At 46.0% G+C, this 27070-nt stretch overlaps 1 protein-coding gene across 1 annotated transcript in view; it reads right to left on the reverse strand.

The window, feature by feature from the left end:
• Positions 1 to 15210: 15210 nt before the first annotated feature.
• Positions 15211 to 27070, reverse strand: part of LOC138799971 (alpha-2-macroglobulin-like protein 1) — a 33623-nt gene continuing 21763 nt past the window's right edge. The window contains exons 10-14 of the mRNA XM_069981776.1: positions 24656 to 24768; positions 24419 to 24509; positions 24130 to 24198; positions 16387 to 16489; positions 15211 to 15523 (exon numbers count right to left, since the gene is read on the reverse strand). Of these exons, the coding sequence (XP_069837877.1) occupies positions 15486 to 15523; positions 16387 to 16489; positions 24130 to 24198; positions 24419 to 24509; positions 24656 to 24768 (414 nt within the window). The 3' untranslated portion in view covers positions 15211 to 15485. The remainder of the gene's footprint in view (positions 15524 to 16386; positions 16490 to 24129; positions 24199 to 24418; positions 24510 to 24655; positions 24769 to 27070) is intronic.

A 27070-nucleotide genomic window follows, 5' to 3' on the forward strand; every position in this document is an offset into this window, starting at 1 on the left:
ACGCAGCAGATCTGCAGCAGATTTGGTGGTGCAGATTTGATGCTGTGTTCAGTTATTTAGATCTAATCTGCTGCGTATTTGTTGCGTATTTGCTGCGTATACGGTGTGTGGGTTTGTACCCTTACAGGCAATGTTGCTGACTAAATATGACGTCACTTATGTGGGTGGGTTATGGAGCTTCCTGTGCTGCTAACTCCCTCCCTCCTCCCTCTCCCTCCATGATGTCTGCTGCCGGCCCATATCATATACACAGTACACAACTACTCCCATCATGTGGTCATAGTGTAAGCCTCAAATATTCCAAACATAAGGTAATAGTGAATTCGACACCACAATCCGGAGGGGGGAGGGGGGAGTGAGTTAGCAGCACGGGCAGCCCACTAACACAAACCATAAGTCACACCCTCGTTTCTCAGCAACATGTGATCAAACAAAGAAAATTCCTGGAAGAGATATTACACAAACATAGCGAATCAAACATAATTAGCGGCACATTGGCTACAATTGGAAATACATTGCATTATGTTTCACACAGACACATAGCCTAAGGGTACAAACACACACACCGTATACACAGCCTATTTACTGCTGCGATACGCAGCAAATACGCAACAAATACGCAGCAGATTAGATCTAAATAACTGAACACAGCATCAAATCTGCACCATCAAATCTGCTGCGTATCTGCTGTGTATACAGTGTGTGTGTTTGTACCCTCACAAATATAAATGTATAGTGCGATATAGAGCTAACCCTTATGGGCAAGCCATAGGAATTACACACAATCGTAGGGACGTGAACTACTATCAGCAATGTATGGTGACCAAAGTAGTCACACAGGGCAATAGGTGGGGGCAAAAATCCATAATAAACATAAAGATCATTCATGACTAACCTGTAATAGAGAAATTAGGAAGGAAAGAGCCTTTAACAACACATATATAAAATGAAGCAATGTAAAGTACCGGGACAGAAGGTAAGCATTATTGAGAACAGATATCTGATATATTCGAAGACCAGACCTGTACATTTAATGTTGACACTAACTCTAAAAAGTACATCAAGTGACTGTCACACACATCGCTTCTCAGACTCACAATGATAAGCCAAAAAGCGGTAAGCTGTTAGAACTCCACCTATGTCAACATTTATTAACTCATTAATGGCAAGGCGTTATCAAATACTCACTTCTAAGATTAGTCCATAAGTGTCGATGAGTGATTTATCGATAACCATATCTGCCTCCATCGATTTGCCTTCACAGTTCTAAATAAGCTAATTGAAAGAATTCCTTTCACTCTTCAGATGTGAACATACAGAAAATGGCGAAATAACCTTGGCATATACACACAGGAACAAAAGAATGATATATTTGTTATTTTGTTTCTCAAAACAATCATGTGACCCCCTAGATGCAATTGTATCATGGCCAGTGAACCTGCTTCGTAGGAGTAAGTAGATTTAGTTTGTCAGAACTTTGTAAGCCGAGGAACAAAAATAGAAATATAATCATCACTAGCAGTAGTGGATTATAATAGGGGCGTTTTGGGCGGCAACCCGTGGCCCTGAGCTCCTGGGGGGCCCATGACCACCCAAAAAGACTTATACTTTCAGTGGTGTACTGTCTCCTGGCTACACCTCTGCCATGATTTGCAAAAAAATCACAGTTTTTTTATGGCAATTTTGCACAAATCAGGACATCATGACATTATGACACTATTGTAGCTGCAATTATTCAGCCGTTAGAGCAAGGTTCGTTTTCGGTTCGGACCGATCCGAAATTCACGAAAGTTCGCCGGATCGAACCGAACTTTTCAAAAGTTCGCTCATCCCTAGACCTGACCAATACCGCCATACTGTGACTGGATAACATCGCCACACCAGACCTGACCAATACCACTATACTGTGACTGGATAACACTGCCATACCAGACCTGACCAATACCGCCATACTGTGACTGGATAACACTGTCATACCATACCAAATAACACCGCCACACCAGACCTGACCAATACCGCCACATTGTGACTGGATAACACCGCCATACCAGACCTGACCAATATCGCCATACTGTGAATGGATAACACCGCCACACCAGACCTGACCAACACCGCCATACTGTGACTGGATAACACCGCCAGACCTGACCAATACCACCACACTGTGACTGGATAACTCTGCCATACCAGACTTGACCAATACCGACACACTGTGACTGGATAACACTGCCATACCAGACCTGACCAATACCGCCATACTGTGACTGGATAACACCTCTATACCAGACCTTACCAATACCGCCATACTGTGACTGGATAACACCATACCAGACCTGACCAATACAGCCATACTGTGACTGGATAATACTGTCATATCAGACCTGACCAATACCACCATACTGTGACTGGATAACACTGCCACAGCACCTCCACCAACTCTATACTACAGGTATACAGAACCCCAAACTATACACTACAGGTATACAGGACCCCAAAACTATACACTACAGGTATACAGGAACTCCACCAACTATATACTACAGGTATGCAGGACCCTCAAACTATACACTACAGGTATACAGGACCCCCAAACTATATACTTCAGGTATACAAGACCTCCACCAACTCTATACTACAGGTATTGAGCACCTCCACCAACTCTATACTACAGGTATACAGGACCCCCTATACACAATGACACTTTATACCCGGGCAGCGCCGTGTACATTTTCTAGTTATCACTATATGGGGGACAATGCAGTGGGACATTATAACTATATGGGGGCAATGCAGGGGGACATTATAACTATATGGGGGACAATGCAGGGGGACATTATAACTATATGGGGGACAATGCAGGGGAACATTATAACAATATGAGGGACATTGCAGGGGGGCATTATAACTATATGGGGGACAATGCATGGGGACATTATAACTATATGGGGGGGTTAAAGCAAGGGGACATTATAACTTTATGGGGGACAATGCAGGGGGACATTATAACTATATGGGGGACATTGCAGGGGGACATTATAACTAAATGGGGGGGACAATGTAGGGGGACATTATAACTATATGAGGGGACAATACAGGGGTATATTATAAATATATGGGGGCAATGCAGGGGGACATTATAACTATATGGGGGGGTTAATGCAGGGGGACATTATAACTATATGGGGGGGGTTAATGCAAGGGAAAATTATAACTATACGGGCAGGTTAATGCAGGAGACATTATAACTATATGGGGAAAATGCAGGGGGACATTATAACTATATGAGGGGGTTATTGCAGGGGGACATTATAACTATATGGGGACAATGCATCGGGACTAGGGATGAGCGAACTTTTGAAAAATTCGGTTCGCTTCGGTTCGATCTGGCGAACTTTTGTGAAGTTCGGATTCGTATGAACTGAACCTAAAATGAACTTTGCTATAACGGCTGAATAATTGCAGCTACAATAGTGGGAGTCTGATAGGGTATAGTTTCGTTTAGTTGCAGTTGTTATTACAATGAAAAAAGTGGAAAAAATCAAAGTGCAAAAATAGTGAAAAAAAATTAGCCAAGGTGTAAGTGATTACATGGGACATAGGACACAAAGTTCCTTGGACCCAGTAGGGTGGAAAACAGACATTTGACAGTGGAACCAGCAGCAGTAATAGTACTTTATTGGACCCAGTATGGTTGAGAATAGACAATTGACGGAGGAGGAGGAGGCAGCAGCACTTGATTGCACCCAGCCCAGTATGGTTGAAAAGAGACTATTGGAGGAGGCGGCACCACTTGATTGCGCCCAGGCCAGTATGGTTGAGAACAGACTATTTAAGGAGGAGGCAGTACCTGATTGCACCCAGGCCAGTATGGTTAAGAACAGACAATTGACGGAGGAGGAGGAGGCAGCAGCACTTGATTGCACCCAGCCCAGTATGTTTGAGAACAGACTATTTGAGGAGGAGGAGAAGGCAGTACCTGATTGTACCCAGGCCAGTATGGTTGAGAACAGACAATTGACAGAGGAGGAGGATGTTCAGCCTTGGAGTGGTGGCCTGGGAATCCTCGCTGATGATGTTGTTCAGCGCACTTTCCAGAACACACACGAGTGGGATGATGTTGTTGATCCCATAGTCATGCCTGCTCACAAACAGAGTCGCGTCCTCAAAAGATAGCAACAATTGGCAGGACATGTTCGAAGAAACCTGTGCACTATGAGGTTTATCACATGTGCCATACAAGGTGTATGCTGCACTGCAGAGACAATGTTCCTCCCTTTGTGGGCTACAACACTCCCCACCGTTAGTTGACCTTTGGTCAGCCATTCATATATCTCCTCCCTGATGGTCCAGAGAAGCTCCTGCCCACTGTGGCTCCGTTCACCCAGGCTCACAAAATGGAGGACAGCCTGAGAGCGCCAGGCCTGACATCATTGGTAAGACACCGGGGCAGGTTAGACTGCAGTCATAGCGGCCGATGGTTGCAAGGTGGTCGAGGCAGAACTGGCCCGCTAAAGCACCGGGGAGGTGACAGTGGCAAGAATGGGCTAACTTTCTGGGGGAATGTTGACCCAATGGGCAGTAACAGACATGTCCTGCCCTTTCCCATAATTAAAGGACCAGACATCCGCACTGGGGTGCATGGTCTTGGACACCAAGAATCCCAATGAGTCGCCAACATTTTTCTACACAACTGTGCAGTGATGAGTCAGCCGATGGGACTTTTTTATTTCCCCTGGGACAGTGATGGGAGTTTTTTTTTGGACTGTTTTTTTTTTTCCTTTAACTTTTTTGGCTAAACTGGGTTCTCCTATTATTTTTTTGAAGCTTTGTTGTAAAGATATAAACAGAGATTTTCACTTAAAGTAGATCAGCTTGAACACTGAAGTTGCTTTTATGAGTCTTAGTTGATACTCACAGACAGCTGTCACATTACATTTTTGATTAGGCAGCACCCAGGTATATCTGAGGAGACTAATTTAAGGTCTCACCCTAACAGGAGTGACGTCACACATCCAGGATACAAGGGATTATAGGAGCAATAATCCCTTGTATCCTGGTCTATTCTGTGATTTTATTTGTTGTTGTTGTTTTAACTAGATTCGTTACGAACTTTCTCAAAGTTCAGTTCGGTAACGAACCAAACTTTTTGCAAAGTTCGTAACGAATCTGGTTTGTTACGGTTCGGTTCACTCATCTCTAATTGGGACATTATAGCTATATGGGGGACATTGCACGGGGACATTAAACTATATGGGGGCAATGCAGGGGGACATTATAACTATATTGGGGACATTGAAGGGGGACATTATTACTATATGGGGACAATGCAGGGGGACATTATAACTATATGGGGGACAATGCAAGGGGACATTATAACTATATGGGGACAATGCAAGGGGACATTATAACTATATGGGGGCAATGCAGGGGAACATTAATACTATATGGGGACAATGAAGGGGGACATTATAACTATGGGGGACAATGCAGGGGACATAATTAGTGTATGGGACAATGCAGAGGAACATTATTAGTGAATGAGGCAATGCAGGGGGACATTATTTTTGCTATATGGGGCACAGCAGGAGGCATTATTACTATATGGGGGCACAGCAGGGTATCTTGCATACAGGGGGCAACCTAGATACCTACTGACTTTAGTGCATCAAACAGCAGAATTATTACAGTTTGGGAGCCAATGGGTGGAAAAAAGTGTAGGAAGGCTGGTGGCTGGAGCCCTGTGCACATAGCAAATGCCGGCCTGCTCGGTGGGGCCCTTTAATGTGCACCTTTTGCCCTCTGGTTAAAGCGGCCCTGAAAGTAGATACTGCATCCCTGCGATTTATGGGCTGGAAAGTGTAGATTGCACAGAAGGTAAGGCGACAGGCATCAGCGGCTCCTTAGGTGTGAAACAGTTTGGATTGCAAGATTAGATGCTACTGGCCATAAAGGCTTAAATGAAAGGAACAATTGGAGTGTTCTCTTGTAAGATGTTTATTATTATCATTTTGCTTCACTATTTATGCATACTGCACTTTGCTTACCTGTATGTAAGCAATCCCCTCCCCGGTAGTGACATACCCTGGACTTGACAAAGCGTTGCGGCACAAAAACGTTTGTCTGCTGAGTCGCTCCCGCACCCTACCATCTCCTTCTCCCTGTGATGTCAAGTTAATAAAGCCGCACAAGAAGTCATAACTGGTGAGTGCCTTGATCCTTCTTTTTTTTCATTGTACATTATACTCTCTCCCTCATCTCGGCACCCCGGTACTTGGACATTGCGGTGCATTGCCGTAGGTTTCTGTATGGATTGCACACGTGCCGTCGCCCGGCCCGCAGGGTGCAAGAAACGGCCCTGAAAGTAATTATATGCACAAGCCTGGAAGACAGAAATGGCTGCACATCGCACCCATAGTTGATACAAAAGCCTATCAGCTACATTAAAAACCAACATCAGAAGTTAGTATATAATTTGATCAAACCATATTGCCTTATGTACCACATGCAGGTCTGTTGTTTAGCGTAGCTCCCTAGGCTAAACAACACTGTGCCGGTCAGGGCGGCCAACCCCTGCAAAACAATCGCAAGCAGGGAAGGGGGGCATAGAATGGCCCTGCAACCCCACTGTCACAGGACCAAACCCCCAGGGCCCCCCAAAACCCCTCTTTCTCCGCTTGCGGCGCCTGGTGGGTTTGAGAGAGAGCTTTATATCGTGCTTCGTGACTACTGAGATTGGGTATCCACTCTCAGCAAGTCTCCTCTCCATCTCGTCAGCTTGGAGGGCAAACGACTCATCAGTAGGGTGAGAGCTATCGTAATGGAGAAGGGAGTTGTAAGAGGTGGGCTTCCTATAAACCGATGTATGGACTTCATTATCTTTTACACTATCCAGCACCTCCAAGAATTCTAAGGACTGACCTCCCAACTTGGAGGTCAAGAACATATTGACCTGGTTGCATTAAGAAATTGAACAAAATAGGAAAATTGGGCTTCTGAACCTTGCCACGCAATAAAGATGTCATCCACAAAACGATAAAGTTTGAGAAATAGAGAGGTTATCTCTATAAAACTGAACTTCTTGTATTTCCTCCCTCTAACAAACCTAAACCCGACATCTCCCGCTCAGTCTGTGGTACTAGCATCACTCCTGTGCATCAAGCTCGATGTCTGGGGGTTATGCTAGACTCAGATCTATCCTTTACTCCCTACATTCAAGGTCTTGCACGCTTCTGTCATCTTCATCTCAAAAACATCTCCAGAATCCGCCCATTTCTCACCACTGACGACGCTCAGACTCTGACTGTCGTCCTGATCCATTCCCGTCTTGACTACTGTAACTCCCTGCTAATTGGTCTTCCTCTCTCTAAGCTCTCCCCTCTCCAGTCTATCCTTAACGCAGCAGCCAGGCTCATCTTCCTCTCCAGCCAATATACCGACGTCTCCCCTCTGTGCCAGTCCCTGCACTGGTTACCCATTAAATCCAGGATCCACTTCAAGCCCCTCACCCTCACCCATAAAGCTCTCCACAACTCTGCCCCTCCATACATCTCCTCCCTCATCGCCACCTATCATTCTTCCCATGCTCTGCGTTCTGTAAATGATCTAACTTAAACATCTTCGAAAATCACAACCTCTCATTCCCGCCTCCAAGACTTCTCTCGTGCTGCACCAGTTCTCTGGAACGCCCTACCCAAAGACATCAGACTCATACTCAATATTCACAGTTTCAAGCGTGCCCTGAAGACTCATCTCCTCAGGCTCGCTTATAACATTCCCTAAACTTGTTTCCCCCTTCTGTTGTTTCCCTCCCTCTATCTCTAACGGTTCCTGCACTTTTTATGTTTACTTGCAATCAGACATTGGCGTTGTTGCTGGCTCATCCTGTATTTCTAACTACGTACAATGGCTGGACCATGGACAAATAAAGCACTTATGCCTGGTGTCAACCCAAGTTGTTAGTCTGTAAGCTCCAACCAGCAGGTCTCATTTATACTTTGTATTTTTTATATTATTTTTATTCTAATTATTTAACTGTGTATTATGTACCTCTATACTGTATGCATAGAAAAAGCGCTGCAGAATCTGTTGGCGCTATACAAATAAATTTATTATTATTATTATTATGTGTTTTTGTGAATCTGATAAATGGATTTGTTGTACTAAACACCAGATCGTGTTCCATTTTTGCGAGGAACAAATTGGCAAATGTACAGGAGATGTACAGGAATGCCCATGGCAGTGCCGATCTTCTGTCGATACTACTTGTCCTCATAGCGGAATGCGTTGTTGGTTAGAATAAAATATACTGCCTCACTAATAAAGTCACCCATGGCCGCAAACTGCCGCACTGGGCGACGTACCAATTCACTGCCTCTACACTTGCATCATGTGGGATGCGGGTTTAGAGGCTTTCTACATCAATAGAGGCCAAGGCACAGTCATCAGTCCATGAAACATTGTTCAGAATTTTTTTAAATTCACTGGAGTCTTTGAGGTACGTAGGAGTGTGCACAAGGATGGGGATTAGGAGCCAGTCTATAAACTGTGGAAGGCTTTGTGTTACAGAATTGACTGCCGATACTATTGGCCGCCCAGGTAGAATCTCCAAGGATTTATGTACTTTGGGGAGAAAATACCACCTGGGTGGCCTAGGAGCATCAGGGAGGAGTTTTTCTGCTTACTTCTTGTCATGCGCACCTGTTCTACTGTGTTTAGCAGTTTTCTGAGCCCTTCTTGAATGCCTAACATGGGATCCTTGTCTAGGATAGTATAAGTACTACTGTTCCCTATTTGGCGTTGGGCCTCTCACTGATAGTATGTTTTGGACATTATAACTAGGCTTGCTTGAACAGCGGAAAAAGCTAGGTTAGATCTAACTCGAACCGAACCTTCCGCATTTGATTTCTGATGCCTTAATGCTCCGTGCGGAAGTAGGAGCCATCCCGGGGACCGCCTGGAATTCCGGGATTCAGCCTAGGTATGCCTCTTATCTAATCCTGCACCCCTGGTTAGTAGCCGTCAGTCCACGGAGAGGCTTGTCCACTAATACATACCATGGATCCCTTGTCATTGTGAGTGTGGTGCGGGTCAGCTGTGTCTCATATTCGCATTATAGTAGTTATATTCTTGTATATAGGAGCAGTATTATAGTAGTTATATTCTTGTATATAGGAGCAGTATTATAGTAGTTATATTCCTGTATATAGGAGAAGTATTATAGTAGTTATATTCTTGTATATAGGAGCAGTATTATAGTAGTTATATTCTTGTATATAGGGAGCAGTATTATAGTAGTTATATTCTTGTATATAGGAGCAGTATTATAGTAGTTATATTCTTGTATATAGGAGCAGTATTATAGTAGTTATATTCTTGTATATAGGGAGCAGTATTATAGTAGTTATATTCTTGTATATAGGAGCAGTATTATAGTAGTTATATTCTTGTATATAGGAGCAGTATTATAGTAGTTATATTCTTGTATATAGGAGCATTATTATAGTAGTTATATTCCTGTATATAGGAGCATTATTATAGTAGTTATATTCCTGTATATAGGAGCAGTATTATAGTAGTTATATTCCTGTATATAGGAGCAGTATTATAGTAGTTATATTCCTGTATATAGGAGCAGTATCATAGTAGTTATGCGGTTCAAGGAAGAAAAAGAGTGCTGCACCTCACACCTATGGCTGATACTAGTGCCCCTAGGCTAAATAAAAAACACATCAGAATTTTGTGTATGAATTGATGAAGCCATACTGCCCCATGTACCATCGTGCAGGTATCTGATACACATGGGTCCCTACACTAAGTCCACACCGTGCCAGTCAGTGGCCACCAACCCCGCAGGCGTGCACAGTCAGGGAACGGGGGCCGTGGGACGGCCCTACGACCCCCATGTCACAGGACCAGACCCAAAAACACCACACCAGAACCCGGCCAGCACCACTGGCAGGGAAGGTCGCCCCCAAACAGAACAAGTCTGGATGAGGTATTGCGCGCACCATAGCTGCTGCAGACAGAATGGGAAAAGACAGGAGGGATTAAAACCATGTGCACTCAGGTGTCTCCTGCTAATTGCGGTCATGTGGGTCTCACCAGGAGGAGTGCAAAACACGGAGAAAAGAGAGAAACAAAATGCGGTTCAAGGAAGAAAAAGAGTGCTGCACCTCACACCTATGGCTGATACTAGTGCCCCTAGGCTAAATAAAAAACACATCAGGACCAGAGGACCTGCGCGGTGGTACACGGGGCAATATGGCTTGATAAATTCATATACATACACTCTGGTGTTGATTTTTAATATAGGCCTAGCGGCATTAGTATCAGCCATAGATGGGATGTGCAGCCGTTCCATTCTCTCCAGTTCGTGTTTTACAGTTCTCCCTCTCTGAACAGCTAGCACTCCTTTATAAGACCCACATGACCAAAATTAGCAGGATATGCCTGTGCTCACATGTCTGGACCCTATGTCTTCCCCATTCTGTGAGAGCAGCAATGGTAAGTGTAATACCATATCCATACTTGTGTCGTTTGGGGGCAGCCTTCCCCGCCGGTGGTGCTGGCCGGGTTTTGGTGGGGCTTTTTGGGTCTGGTCCTGTGACATTGGGGTTGCAGGGCCATTCCATGGCCTCCCTTCCCTGCACGTGCACGCTTTGCGGGGTTGGCGGTCGCTGACCGACACGGTGTGGAGTTAGCGTAGGGACCCATGTGGACCAGAGGACCTGCGCTGTGGTACACGGGGCAATATGGCTTGATCAATTCATATACAGACACTCTGGTGTTGATTTTTAATATAGGCCTAGCGGCATTAGTATCAGCCATAGTTGGGATGTGCAGCGTTCCATTCTCTCCAGTTCGTGTTTTACAGTTCTCCCTCTCTGAACAGCTAGCACTCCTTTATAAGACCCACATGACTAAAATTAGCAGAATATGCCTGTGCTCACATGTCTGGACCCTATGTCTTCCCCATTCTGTGAGAGCAGCAATGGTAAGTGTAATACCATATCCATACTTGTGTCGTTTGGGGGCAGCCTTCCCCGCCGGTGGTGCTGGCTGGTTTTTGGTGGGGCTTTTTGGGTCTGGTCCTGTGACATTGGGGTTGCAGGGCCATTCCATGGCCTCCCTTCCCTGCACGTGCACGCTTTGCGGGGTTGGCGGTCGCTGACCGACACGGTGTGGAGTTAGCGTAGGGACCCGTGTGGACCAGAGGACCTGCGCGGTGGTACACGGGGCAATATGGCTTGATCAATTCATATACAGACACTCTGGTGTTGGTTTTTAATATAGGCCTAGCGGCATTAGTATCAGCCATAAATGGGATGTGCAGCCGTTCTATTCTCTCCAGTTCGTGTATTATAGTAGTTATATTCTTGTATATAGGGAGCAGTATTATAGTAGTTATATTCTTGTATATAGGAGCAGTATTATAGTAGTTATATTCCTGTATATAGGAGCAGTATTATAGTAGTTATATTCTTGTATATAGGGGGCAGTATTATAGTAGGTATATTCTTGTATATAGGAGCAGTATTATAGTAGTTATATTCTTGTATATAGGAGAAGTATTATAGTAGTTATATTCTTGTATATAGGAGCAGTATTATAGTAGTTATATTCCTGTATATAGGAGCAGTATTATAGTAGGTATATTCTTGTATATAGGGAGTAGTATTATAGTAGTTATATTCTTGTATATAGGAGAAGTATTATAGTAGTTATGAACTGGAGAGAATGGAACGGCTGCACATCCCATCTATGGCTGATACTAATGCCGCTAGGCCTATATTAAAAATCAACACCAGAGTGTCTGTATATGAATTGATCATGCCATATTGCCCCGTGTACCACCGCGCAGGTCCTCTGGTCCACACGGGTCCCTACGCTAACTCCCCACCGTGTCGGTCAGCGACCGCCAACCCCGCAAAGCGTGCACGTGCAGGGAAGGGAGGCCATGAAACGGCCCTGCAACCCCAATGTCACAGGACCAAACCCAAAAAGCCCCACCATTTTCCCATTCTGTTTGCTGCAGCTATGGTGAGTGTAATTCTTTATCCAGACTTGTGCTGCTTGGGGGCGACCTTCTCCGCCGGCGGTGCTGGCCGGGTTCTGGTGTGGTATTTTGGGTCTGGTCCTGTGGCATGGGGGTCGCAGGGCTGTCCCATGGCCCCCGTTCCCTGACTGTGCACGCCTGCGGGGTTGGTAGCCACTGACTGGCACGGTGTGGACTTAGTGTAGGGACCCATGTGTATCAGATACCGGCACGAGGTACATGGGGCAGTATGGCTTGATCAATTCATACACAAAATTCTGATGTGTTTTTTATTTAGCCTAGCGGCACTAGTATCAGCCATAGGTGTGAGGTGCAGCACTCTGTTTCTTCCCTGAACCGCATTTTGTTTCTCTCTTTTCTCCGTGTTTTGCACTCCTCCTGGTGAGACCCACATGACCGCAATTAGCAGGAGACACCTGAGTGCTCATGGTTTTAATCCCTCCTGTTTTTTTTTCCCATTCTGTTTGCTGCAGCTATGGTGAGTGTAATTCCTTATCCAGACTTGTGCTGCTTGGGGGCGACCTTCTCCGCCGGCGGTGCTGGCCGGGTTCTGGTGTGGTGTTTTTGGGTCTGGTCCTGTGGCATGGGGGTCGCAGGGCCGTCCCATGGCCCCCGTTCCCTGACTGTGCACGCCTGCGGGGTTGGTGGCCACTGACTGGCACGGTGTGGACTTAGTGTAGGGACCCATGTGTATCAGATACCGGCACGAGGTACATGGGGCAGTATGGCTTGATCAATTCATACACAAAATTCTGATGTTTTTTATTTAGCCAAGCGGCACTAGTATCAGCCATAGGTGTGAGGTGCAGCACTCTGTTTCTTCCCTGAACCGCATTATAGTAGTTATATTCTTGTATATAGGAGCAGTATTATAGTAGTTAATGCAGCCGAGAGGTACTACCGTGTTTCCCCGAAAGTAGGACCCCCCCGAAAGTAAGGCAGGGTGAGGGTTTCGGGGGGGTCCGCCAATGTAGGGCACCCCCCGATTGTAGAGCAGGGTAGCTGGGAGGGGGGAATGTAAGGCTGCATATGGGTGGGGTCCCTGGGGAAAGTACAGGAACTGCTACGGTACCTCGCTCCATCCAGGAGCCGCCCGTATTCCGCCTTCAGTAAATGGCCTGCGGCGCATCCTGCTGCTCGAGCTGCGATTGGCCAGTCAGCTCGAGCTGCGATTGGCCAGTCAGCCGGCTCGCAGCTGATTGGCCGAACGTCACCTCGTCAGCCCGGTACCGCAGAGGAATCGCGTTGAGACAGAAGAAAGGTAAGGTGTGTATGTGTGTCTGTGGAATGAGAAGGAACAGGGGAAATGGAGGGGAATGAATAAGAAGAAGGATAGGAAAGGAATAAGGAGGAGTGGGAGGAAGCATGAGAAATCCAAAGGATCAAAGAGGAATAAGGGGGAAATGAATGGGGATGTATACAGGAGAGGAATATGGAGGAGCGAGAGGAAGCATGAGAAGTACAGGGGGAATGAGGAGGAATGACAGAAAAAAGGAAGGGGAATGACTAGGAGGAAAAACAGTAGAGGAATTTCCCAATGTAAGGCCTCCCCCGAAAGTAAGGCAGGGTGGGACTTTTGGGAGTAAAATTAATGTAAGACAGGGTCTTACTTTCGGGGAAACACGGTAGTATCAGCCATAGGTGTGAGGTGCAGCACTCTTTTTCTTCCCTGAACCGTATTTTGTTTCTCTCTTTTCTCTGTGTTTTGCACTCCTCCTGGTGAGACCCACATGACCGCAATTAGCAGGAGACACCTGAGTGCTCATGGTTTTAATCCCTCCTATCTCTCCCATTCTATCTTTGATAGCTATGGTGAGTGCAATACCTTATCCAGACTTGTGCTGTTTGGGGGCAGCTTCCTCCGCCGGTGGTGCTGGCTGGGTTTTGGTGTGGCATTTTTGGGTCTGGTCCTGTGGCATGGGGGTTGCAGGGCCGTTCCATGGCCTCCCTTCCCTGACTGTGCACGCCTGCGGGGGTGGTGGTCGCTGACTGGCACAGTGTGGACTTAGTGTAGGGACCCATGTGTATCAGATACCTGCACGAGGTACATGGGGCAGTGTGGCTTGATCAATTCACATACAGAATTCTGATGTTTTTTATGCAGCCGAGAGGTACTAGTATCAGCCATAGGTGTGAGGTGCAGCACTCTTTTTCTTCCCTGAACCGTATTATAGTAGTTATATTCTTGTATATAGGAGCAGTATTATAGTAGTTATATTCCTGTATATAGAAGCAGTATTATAGTAGTTATATTCTTGTATATAGGAGCAGTATTATAGTAGTTATATTCTTGTATATAGGAGCAGTATTATAGTAGTTATATTCTTGTATATAGGAGTAGTATTATAGTAGTTATATTCTTGTATATAGGAGTAGTATTATAGTAGTTATATCCTTGGTGACGAACCGAACTTTTTGCAAAGTTCATAACGAATCTGGTTCGTTACGGTTCGGTTCGCTCATCCCTACGTAGTACCCATTCAATGTGTTTGGGTGTGATTTAAAGTTTACTTGTATCACTGTGTATAAGTATGTTATAATATGATGTTTTATTGTTGGAATGCTGAAAAAATTGTGATGTTTTATGGATTTGTAATGCACAAAAGTTAAAGTGGATGGATGCTTTGGCATCTGCACCCGTTACTCCCATTTACTTCTACGGGAGTTACAGAAGCTGTGTAGAACAGCTCATTCATCCGGCACCACTGGCTGCTACAGAGACTAGATAGGACTTGGAGAGCCCCATTCTAGAGATAGGAGTGGGTTTCTGTGATGGGAAACACAATATACAGTATCAGGCTATGTTCACACAGCGCCAAAAAAAGAAAAAAAGTGTCCACCTTTTCTATTTAAAAAGATGACCTTTATTGCCAGAATGTAATTGACTTCAATGCAATGCATTAAAGTCAGTGGAATGACATTTGTTCACTTGTTCACACTTGAGTTTTCTTTTTTTTTTTTTACTGTCCTTTCATCGATTTTACTATTAATTCAATGGACTTTTTCATTAAAGACAAACCCAAAGGGCGATCAGTCCACCCGAGCTAGAACAATATACCAACAGCCGTCATTGCACTGATGGGCAGCCAAACAGCAAAATAACGGACGTCATTTTTTCTTTTCAAAAACGGAGAGGAAAAAACGTTGTGTGAACATAGCGACAGACATTTATTACCTATACTGCGGATATGTCTGTGATGGGAATACCCCTTTACTATCAACTCATCAAATATACACTATATTGTTTTAATAACAAGACTAACATTTGAAGCAAAAGTTTAATGTACTATCATAACACCACGCCATCTGTTCCATCTTGTATGCTTATATACACATATTTATTCTATAGACCGAGGCTTGAATCACCGCTACAGCCCCAGTCTCTGCATTATTGTCCTCTACTGTCCATGGAAGGAGGAGTTGTAGATGTTCAGGAGCAGCCACTGTACGTAGTTACAGCGCTCTCCTCTGTGGAATGAAGGGAAAAGAATCAAACTGAGGGCAAACAATGAATACAAATACTATAACCCCACCAACAAATAACACTTCATACTATTGGCTATAGGTCTCCAATTTTATGGTCTTGAAATTACATTGTCCCATTTGTCAACGTTGCCTCTCCAAAGCTAAATTTTCTTTCCTCCCTTCCTTATCGGCATGCCCCTGGGCTGCATGGGGAGAGAGGAGCTGCTGGCACGGATGTTCTAGTCCCCGTCCCATTGAATCCCCACCTTGTCGCTAAAATAAAACTTTTTTTTAAGCCGGGGGTGGGGGGGACACATAACAACCATTCCTTACTTGCCTATCTCCCCAGGCCTGGCCTCGGGACCCCCGCCGGAACGCATTTTCCCCCAAGTTGCGATGACGTCCCAATTCGAGGGGAAAATGACCATCCCGGCTGATGGATTGGCGGCTTAGCCAATCACTGAGTGGCTGAGCGGCTAGTCAATCAAGCTGGTTGTGACATCCGCTATGGTTGAGGCCCCTGAGCTCGGCGGGGGTACCGGAGCAGTCATTGGGTTCTGAAGAGGCATAGGGAGAGGTAAGTTGAGGTGGTTTTTTGTTTCCCCCCCCCTTCCCCTGCCTTAAAAAAAAAAAAGTACTTGGTTGGATTTCTCCTTTAACATAAGTCCGACCGCGAAACCAGACATGGCATGCTGACGACTAGAATACGGTACTAGCAGTTTGGGGTGGGTGACGGCCGGTACAGATTCACTTTAAGCACTTACATATTCCCACAGATTACAGCTGATCACTGTGATTCTTGGCAGGGAGATACTTATTGTTATAAGACCCTTCTAGGGGCTGTGGTTTTCCGGCCTCTTTCTCACCTGTCTGATAATAGTCGTATACTTTTATATTTGCTGGTTTCAAGTCCTGAACCAGGTGTTTTCGAAGTATTAGAAAGCGACTTTGGTGTGATGTCTGGTCAAGCTTAGGAAAGATATAGAACAATATAATGTATTTGTTAATTTATAAAGAATGCAATTTTATATAAAGAAACTAAAATGACAAAACATGCTGACCCCACTATAAATCAGACCACCGGCCTAATGTCATGGAGGTTATGAGGTTCGGCCAGGGGCGTAGCTAATGTCTCTTGGACCCTGGTGCAAGAGATCAACTTGGGCCCTCTCTTTCTAGATGCTATTGGTATATATATATATCTCAAGACTGATATTACCAATAATATTATCACCATACATATTACCGCCAAACTGTTACTAACCAAATCCTGTTTACTGAGGCCAATATTGCCAATATTAACAGTACACAAGGGGAAATATTACCGCCACACCACAACCATCACCACCATATTGTTACTGACCAAATCCAGTATACTAAATCCAATAAAAGCCAGTACCAGATAACAAGTAACTAATACCACCACATACTAACTAACACCACTGCTGCTACTGAATAAGATCAGTGTAGTTATATCAAGTGACTCACAGGGGACGTCTTCTCTGATCGGAGTTCTTCCCTTTTCATCTTCTTCTCCATCCGTCCTGGGTCATCATAAGAACTTCTCCGAGCCACAAATCCACAGAATCTGCCAGACAGACATATTAGGCTCCTCACTCTGACACCATCCTCATCTCTCTACACACTGCACATCTGTACTGTCCCCTTTACACCCTCATTTTTTAGGTAGCCCTGACACTATGTGACCCCCCCTCTGTGCATGCCCTATTGTATACACCCCCCGTGTAGTCCACCTTATAGATGGCCCCCCATTTTATCCCCCTTACAAATGTCCCCCATGTTGTCCCCTCCTTCTGCCCCTTCATCACCATACTACTACCCCTTTCTTTCATCCTCCTGCCCCTCCATCATCATACTACTACCCCTTCATCCTCCTGCCCTTTCATCATCATACCACTACACCCTTCATCATCCTCTTGTTCCATCATCATACCACTACACCCCTCATCATCCTCTTGTTCCTTAATCATCATCATCATACCACTACACCACCCCTCATCATCCTCTTGTTCCATCATACCACTACACCCCCCATCATCCTCTTGTTCCATCATCATACCACTACACCCTTCATCATCCTCTTGTTCCATCATCATACCACTACACCCCTCATCATCCTCTTGTTCCTTCATCATCATCATACCACTACACCACCCCTCATCATCCTCTTGTTCCTTCATCATCATACCACTACACCCCCATCATCCTCTTGTTCCTTCATCATCATACCACTACACCCCCATCATCCTCTTGTTCCTTCATCATCATACCACTACACCCCCATCATCCTCTTGTTCCTTCATCATATCATTACACCCCTCATCATCCTCTTGTTCCTTCATCATCATACCACTACACCCCTCATCATCCTCTTGTTCCTTCATCATACCACTACACCCCTCATCATCCTCTTGTTCCTTCTACTTCATCATCATACCACTACACCCCTCATCATCCTCTTGTTCCTTCATCATATCATTACACCCCCCATCATCCTCTTGTTCCTTCATCATCATACCACTACACCCCTCATCATCCTCTTGTTCCTTCATCATCATACCACTACACCCCATCATCCTCTTGTTCCTTCATCATCATACCACTACACCCCCCATCATCCTCTTGTTCCATCATCATACCACTACACCCCACATCATCCTCTTGTTCCTTCACCATACCACTACACCCCCCATCATCCTCTTGTTCCATCATCATACCACTACACCCCTCATCATCCTCTTGTTCCATCATCATACCACTACATCCCCATCATCCTCTTGTTCCATCATACCACTACACCCCTCATCATCCTCTTGTTCCATCATCATACCACTACACCCCTCATCATCCTCTTGTTCCATCATCATACCACTACACCTCTCATCATCCTCTTGTTCCATCATCATACCACTACACTCCTCATCATCCTCTTGTTTCTTCTTCATCATCATCATCATACCACTACACCACCCCTCATCATCCTCTTGTTCCATTATACCACTACACCCCCATCATCCTCTTGTTCCATCATCATACCACTACACCCTTCATCATCCTCTTGTTCCATCATCATACCACTACACCCCTCATCATCCTCTTGTTCCTTCATCATCATCATACCACTACACCACCCCTCATCATCCTCTTGTTCCTTCATTATACCACTACACCCCTCATCATCCTCTTGTTCCTTAATCATCATCATACCACTACACCACCCCTCATCATCCTCTTGTTCCTTCATCATCATAACACTACACCCCCCATCATCCTCTTGTTCCTTCATCATATCATTACACCCCCCATCATCCTCTTGTTCCTTCATCATCATACCACTACACCCCCATCATCCTCTTGTTCCTTCATCATCATACCACTACACCCCTCATCATCCTCTTGTTCCTTCATCATATCATTACACCCCCATCATCCTCTTGTTCCTTCATCATCATACCACTACACCCCCATCATCCTCTTGTTCCTTCATCATCATACCACTACACCCCTCATCATCCTCTTGTTCCTTCATCATATCATTACACCCCCATCATCCTCTTGTTCCATCATCATACCACTACACCCCTCATCATCCTCTTGTTCCATCATCATACCACTACACCCCTCATCATCCTCTTGTTCCATCATCATACCACTACACCCCTCATCATCCTCTTGTTCCATCATCATACCACTACACTCCTCATCATCCTCTTGTTTCTTCATCATTATACCACTACACCCCTCATCCTCCTCTTGTTTCTTCATCATCATACCACTACACCCCTCATCCTCCTCTTGTTCCATCATCATACCACTACACCCCCCCATCATCCTCTTGTTCCTCTATCATCATACCACTACACCCCCATCATCCTCTTGTTCCATCATCATACCACTACACCCCTCATCATCCTCTTGTTCCATCATCATACCACTACACCCCTCATCACCCTTTTGTTCCATCATCATACCACTACACCCCTCATCATCCTCTTGTCCCATCATCATACCACTACATCCCCATCATCCTCTTGTTCCTTCATCATCATACCACTACATCCCCATCATCCTCTTGTTCCTTCATCATCATACCACTACATCCCCATCATCCTCTTGTTCCTTCATCATCATGCCACTACATCCCCATCATCCTCTTGTTCCTTCATCATCATGCCACTACATCCCCATCATCCTCTTGTTCCATCATCATCATCATCATACCACTACACCGCTCATCATCCTCTTGTTCCTTCATCATCATACCACTACACCCCCATCATCCTCTTGTTCCATCATCATCATATCACTACACCCCCCATCATTCTCTTGTTCCGTCATCATCATACCACTACACCCCCATCATCCTCTTGTTCTTTCATCATCATACCACTACACCCCTCATCATCCTCTTGTTCCATCATCATACCACTACACCCCAGTCATCATCCTCTTGTTCCTTCATCATCATACCACTACACCCCTCATCATCCTCTTGTTCCATCATCATACCACTACACCCCCATCATCCTCTTGTTCCTTCATCATACCACTACACCCCCATCATCCTCTTGTTCTTTCATCATCATACCACTACACCCCCCATCATCCTCTTGTTCTTTCATCATCATACCACTACACCCCCATAATCCTCTTGTTCCTTCATCATCATACCACTACACCCCCATCATCCTCTTGTTCCTTAATCATCATACCACTACACCCCCATCATCCTCTTGTTCCATCATCATACCACTACACCCCTCATCATGCCCTTTAAAACAAAAAAAATCTATACTCACCTGAATGGTTTCTCCAGTCTTCTAGCCATGCGCGCTGGCGGGCTTCCCGCGGCAGGGGGCAGGGCAGGGCTTCCCGCAGCGGAGGGCGGGGCTTTCCGGGACCTGTTTTTTTGCCCACAAGATGCTCCCAGCCCCGCAAGTCAGCCGGGGGCCCGTCCCAGCCTCCTCTTGTGATCGCAGGCAAAACATTGCTTGCAGTCACAAGAGGGAGTGGGAGGGGAGCAGTGCAGTGGCAAGGGGGGGGGGGGCTCACGGGCCCCCCCTTGGTAGCCGCTACGCCACTGGGTGCGGCCTTCATGGATGGGACTTGTTTCTATAGCACATCCCACAGGAGATCGATCAGATTGAGATCTGGGGACTTTGAAGATGAAGTCACCAACCTGAGCTCTTTGTCATCTTCCTCATTCCTGATCAATGTCTACAGTGTGGCCCCCAGGGCATTATCCTGCTGACCACTGCCATTAGGAATCCTGGCACCATTGTAGGGTTTTCCAGGAATAGAAAAAAACAGGGTCGTAACTAGAAATGGCTGGGCCCCATAGCAAACTTTTGATTGGGGCCCCCCTACCCCAAATCCACCCCCACACCATCAACACACCCAGATCTACACAGACTCTGTACTCCACATAAATTACAGTGCAGTTATGTTAAGTTACTCACAGGGGACGTCTTCTCTCATCAGAGTTGTTTCCTTTTAACCATCTTCTCCATCTGCCCTGGGCCATCATGAGAACTTCTCGGAGCCATGAATCCACAGAATCTGCCAGAGAAACATATTAGGCTCCTCACTCTGGCACCATTCTCATCTCTCTACAAACTGCACATCTGTTTTGGCCCCTTTGTGCCCTCTTTCAGTGGGTAGCCCTGACTCGTTGTAGTATATGAATATATCTATCCTTTATAGTATATGCCCCCCTCTGTGTAGACACCTTATAGATAGTCCCTTGTTCAGTCCTCCATATAGATGGCCCCATGTGCATCTACTATAGTAGAGATCCCCCTCTGTGTAATCCCTTTATAGTAGATGACAACCTCTGTGCATCCTCTATACCAGGGGTCGGAAACCTCGGCTCTCCAGCTGTTGCAAAACTACAACTCCCATCATGCCTGGACAGCCAAAGCTGTAGTTTTGCAACAGCTGGAGAGCCAAAATTACCTCTGTGTAGTCCCCTTATAGTTGACCCCTTATGTTGTCCATTCCCTTATATAGCCCCCTTATGTTGTCCATCCCCAGCCCCTATATAGCCCCCTTATGTTGTCCAGCTCCCCCATATAGCCCCTTATGTTGTCCAGCCCCCCATATAGCCCCCTTATGTTGTCCAGCCCCCCCATATAGCCCCCTTATGTTGTCCATCTCCCCCATATAGCCCCCTTATGATGTCCAGCTCCCCATATAGCCCCCTTATGTTGTCCAGCCCCCCCCATATAACCCCCTTATGTTGTCCAGCTACCCCATATAGCCCCCTTATGATGTCCAGCTCCCCCATATAGCCCCTTTATGTTATCCAGCCCCCCCATATAGCCCCCTTATGTTGTCCAGCTCCCCCATATAGCCCCCTTATGTTGTCCAGCCCCCCCCCCATATGGCCCCCTTATAATGTCCAGCTCGCCCATATAGCCCCCTTATGATGTCCAGCTCCCCCATATAGCCCCCTTATGTTGTCCAGCCCTCCCATATAGCCCCCTTATCGTGTCCAGCCCCCCCATAAAGCCCCTTATGTTGTCCAGCTCCCCCATATAGCCCCCTTTTGTTGTCCAGCTCCCCCATATATCCCCCTTATGTTGTCCAGCTCCCCATATAGCCCCCTTATGATGTCCAGCTCCCCCATATAGCCCCCTTATGATGTCCAGCCCCCCCATATAGTCCCCTTATGATGTCCAGCCCCCCCCCCATATAGCCCTCTTATGATGTCCAGCTCCCCCATATAACCCCCTTATGATGTCCCCCTCTGATAAATAGAAACAAAACACAACTCACCTAACCACACGCTCCCCTGTCGGTCGCCGGCGGTCTCCTCTTCTCTCTTCCTCCGCCCGATGTGCAGCTCTCTGGTGAAGTCCCGGGCAGTGCCATCACTGAGCTCAGTGTGCGCGGTGGCAGCGGCTGGGACTTCTGGTACAGGGAACGCAAACTGGAAGTCCCAGACGCCGTGGCGCACACTGAGCTCAGTGATGGCGCTGCCCGGGACTTCAGCAGGGAGCTGCTCATTGGGCGGGGGACGGCCAGAAACTCTTGTGATCGCAAGCAAAACGCTGCTTGCGATCACAAGAGTGATTGACAGAGCGGGAAGCCTATGGTTTCTCGCGCTGTCAACCACAACACTGAACACCCGGGAGGCCCGCTCGGCCCCCGGGTGCTTCAGGCAGTCTGCTCTGGGGGGCCCAGGCCACGGGCCCCCTGGTGCCAGGGGCCCCGTAGCGGCCGCTACGGCTGCAGGTCCGCCCCTGGAAAAAACACAGCTACTTTCTTGCAGAAATAGCACCACCCCTCCACCCAGGCTGTGTGTGGTATTACAATTCAGCTCCATTCACTTTAATTGAACAGAGTTGCAAAACATACACCCAAACTGAGGACAGGAGAGATGCTGTTTCTGGAAGAAAGCAGCCATGTTTTTCTAAACCTGGACAATGCCTTTGCGTGTACAATGTTTAGGTAAGTGGTACATATCACAGTGACCTCCACGTGATGCCAGGACACAACTTTTCAAACAGAACATTGCCCATCACATTACCCTGTCAGTTTGTCTTCTTCCTATAGTGTATCTCGGTGCCATCTCTTCCCGGGTAAGTGACACACGCGCACCCAGCCGTCCACATAGTAGATGCTGTAGATCGTCCATTGCTCCATGATTCAGGTGACAGGTCTATTACTGTCATAGCTACTGTAGGCACTTTTAGCAGTGATCAAGGTTCAGCCCTGACAATTTGATCAGTCAGCAGGTACACGGACCCATACCCAGCAGTTTCTCAGCAGTTTGCTCTACAGCAGCTCTTCTGTGGGAACGAACCAGACATGCTAGCCTTCACTCTCCCCACATATAAAGTAGCCGCGGGCCCCGTAACTAGAGGTGAGCGAAGCATGCTTCATTTAGCTTTGTAGAATGCAGAACCCTTGGCTCTTGAATCGCGATGTCTGCTCGCTCCGTGGAGACAGCATGAAGGCTGCCTGGAAAAAACATGGATACAGCCATAGGCCATAGGTTGTATCCATGTTTTCCAGGGCTGTAGCAATGTTTTCAAGGCGGTCCTCAGGCTGTCTTTACCTGGTTGGTTGGCACTCACCAGTGGCGTAGCTACTATTGAGGTGGGGTAGGCAGTTGCTATGGGGCCCATGCAGGAGGGTAGCTGGGGGGAGAAGGTAAGAGCGTGTGTCCTTCTGCTTAACCCCTTATCTACTGCAGTGTGTAAGTGACCCAATGTTTACTTGCACAGTGCTTTGTTTTGTGCATAGGTGAGAGGGGCCCCTTAAAATTTTTTGCTATGGGGCCCAGTAAATCCGAGCTATGCCCCTGGCACTCAACACCATGTACCACAATAGCCCAACAGGACCGGCCATTCCAGAGATATCATAATAATTTGGTATTTGTCAAAGTCGCTCAGATTCCTACCCTTTTGGACTCTTGACATTGTGTTGTACAAAATAACGACCTAATATATCTCACCCTCTGACGGGGGCCATTGTCATTAGAAACACACTGTAGTAGCAAAGGTTATTATATTTGGTTTCCTAGAAAGCGAACAATACAAAATGTTTAATCTATTCTTACATGACCTAAGAAACGCACTGACCTGCTCCAGGTAAATGATGACAGAATTTTGCTTGATTTCAACTCTCTTGACCAGAGGTAACTCCTTGATCTGTTAAACCATCGAAGATTATTAATTAACCATCGACCTTTACAACAGAACGCAACATACAGTGTTTTTTTTTTTGGTGTTTTTTTTTTTTTACTATTCTGGGATATACACTATGTAGATATAGAGATTAAAAAAATTGAAACAACCCCCAAAGAACATCTTATCAAAGAAGGTCATGGTAATAGGACAAACCACAGATCAGACTATGCTACTGTCTAACCTCTAATCCTGTTTGATCATATAGCTGGTATCCGGAAAGCATTTCCACTTCAATAAGGACCATGTTAGTAACCTTTCTATTTCCAATGTATCTGTGGCAAAAGAGATGGACCGCCAAAAAAAAATTACAGTCAAAACCATTCAGAAATCTTAAGGGTAAGTTGTGTAATGGGATGGAAAATTGGATAGATCATATATAGAGATGTATATATATATTTATATTAAGATGAACTTTTACCTGAATTGTATGAGAAGTTGTAATAGTTCTGGGCCAGAATTACAAGTCCCCGTTGCACTAATGGTAAAGTCGGAGGATCCTAATACCGTCAGAACGTTATATTTTAGGACACTCTGTTAGAGGTAAAAGAGTCTGAGGTTAAACAATAAAGTTAAAATCCGCTGAGTACCACATACATATATGTAACGGAGAACAATTAGTAAAGTAACTTACATCCCTGCACCATTTTTCTTCCCCATGAATCTATTCACGCTTTAGTTTCCTCTCTGAGAAGTGTTGGAGGCGGCTATAAATCACGTGATTGTGGCACTGCCACGAGGAGGTAGCCGATAGAGGGGGAACCCCTGGGCTGGCTGAGATGGAGGGTAGATCGCCCCTCTGCGATCACATTGCAGGCAGGCATTCTGTCCACTAGACAACCACGGATGGTAGAGCTGCCACAAGGAGGTACCCGGTAGCGGCATAACCCCAGGGCTGCCTGAGATGGAGGGTGCATCGCCCCTCCACGATCGCATCGCAGGCGGGCATTCTGTCCACTAGACAACCACGGATGGTAGAGCTGCCACAAGGAGGTACCCGGTAGCGGCATAACCCCAGGGCTGGCTGAGATGGAGGGTAGATCGCCCCTCTGCGATCACATTGCAGGCAGGCATTCCGTCCACTAGACCACCATGGATGGTAGAGCTGCCACAAGGAGGTACCTGATAGAGAGGGAACCCCAGGGCTGCCTGAGATGGAGGGTGCATCGCCCCTCCACGATCGCATCGCAGGCGGGCATTCTGTCCACTAGACCACCATGGATGGTAGAGCTGCCACAAGGAGGTACCCGGTAGCGGCATAACCCCAGGGCTGGCTGAGATGGAGGGTGGATCGCCCCTCCATGACCGTATCGCAGGCGGGCATTCCGTCCACTAGACCACCACAGATGGTGCAGCTGCCTGATAAGGCCAGGAAATGCGATTTTACCTACCTGCACCGTACCTATATGACTACACATATATATAGGCCTCTTGCTCAGAAGCTCCAACACATTAGAGAGTCCCTGATAGGGTTAACGTATAGTTGGAACATTTCTTACCTTGGAAAACGTCGGATATAGACACTAGAAAGAATGTTTAGTCTCAAGAACTATTTCCCTCAGAGACATGTTTATCAGCGTTCAAGGACATTCTCAGAGGAAAGCTGCCTGTCTGTTACAGTGGGAATAATGTGAAAGTATCATTGCAGAGAATGTATTGTTCTAACCTTTTTGACCTTTTTGAATAATAATAATGAATACTAATATAGATGCCATTGCGCATGACTGAATATCTAAATCACTAGCACCGCCTCATCTATGCCTTATTAGCATTTGTTACCACCCTATATTTTATCTGTCTATAAAATGTGATGACCATAATAAAACTTGGGCCATTTTCTCCAGGCTTATAATCATGATACATTGTCTTATCTGTGTCCATGACGTATAAGTGACGAGCTGGTAATACTGCAGGTTACACCTCTAGATATAATTTAAAAACCATCCTTTACCTGGGTTTTTGGCTTCTCTCCATAGAGAAAGGTCAACATATAAATTTAACCTTATCATTTGGCGCCCTTGGCAGGGACTCAGCCGCTTGCAAACCAGAACGCAGATAGACGGGATGTGGTGATTTATCCGTCATCGGACGCGCAGATATAACTGGCCAGGTAAGAAAGACTTTCCCTTTCTTACGTACTATCTGTGCCTCAGGGGAACGGATCTAATGAGATTCCCGTCACACCTGCGTTCTCTATATGTTTGTAAAGCTGAGTCTATTTGTTAGACAAAGAACTCTGTAACCCAGGATAGGACAAGGTTAAAGTGCTGCATTGCCGTCGCAAACTGTGGTGTGATTGAGATAAGCTGTTGCTGTATTTATGCTGAATTAAGGAAAGGGATTGCCGAACATGATCACTTGTATGTCCTTTTGGGGAGGCTGTGATTAATTCTTAACCCTTGTAATACAGCATGGCATCGAGAACAGCTGCGAGGTCACAGACAGTAGGCGCATAACTTTTGGAGTAAACGGGTTCCTGATAAGTGATATCTGTCTCGAGCAGCGGGAACAATACTTGTATTGATCCCATTATTTGTGCTTGTACTGTGGTAGAGAGCAGGTCAGAAGATCTGTGACTTACCCCCTTGCCCCCTAGGAGGAATTAGCAACGAGGGACAGTAGGCTGCTATAAAGCGTCGCTATAGTGTGTCACTATAAGCGTCTGGGTCTATAGTAGCTGTACTTGCCAAGACCTAAGGTTTAGGTTTTAGTCCCCAATACGCTACCTAGGGATTGGATGAGCAAGGATGAGACAGTTATTCTCTAAAAGAAGGGATCCCCAGTCTCCACAAGAAGTTTATGTGAAGCTGATGTGAAGCTAAGGAAGATATAGTTA

This window comes from Dendropsophus ebraccatus, chromosome 8 (assembly GCF_027789765.1).
Source record: "Dendropsophus ebraccatus isolate aDenEbr1 chromosome 8, aDenEbr1.pat, whole genome shotgun sequence".
Lineage (NCBI taxonomy): Eukaryota > Metazoa > Chordata > Amphibia > Anura > Hylidae > Dendropsophus > Dendropsophus ebraccatus.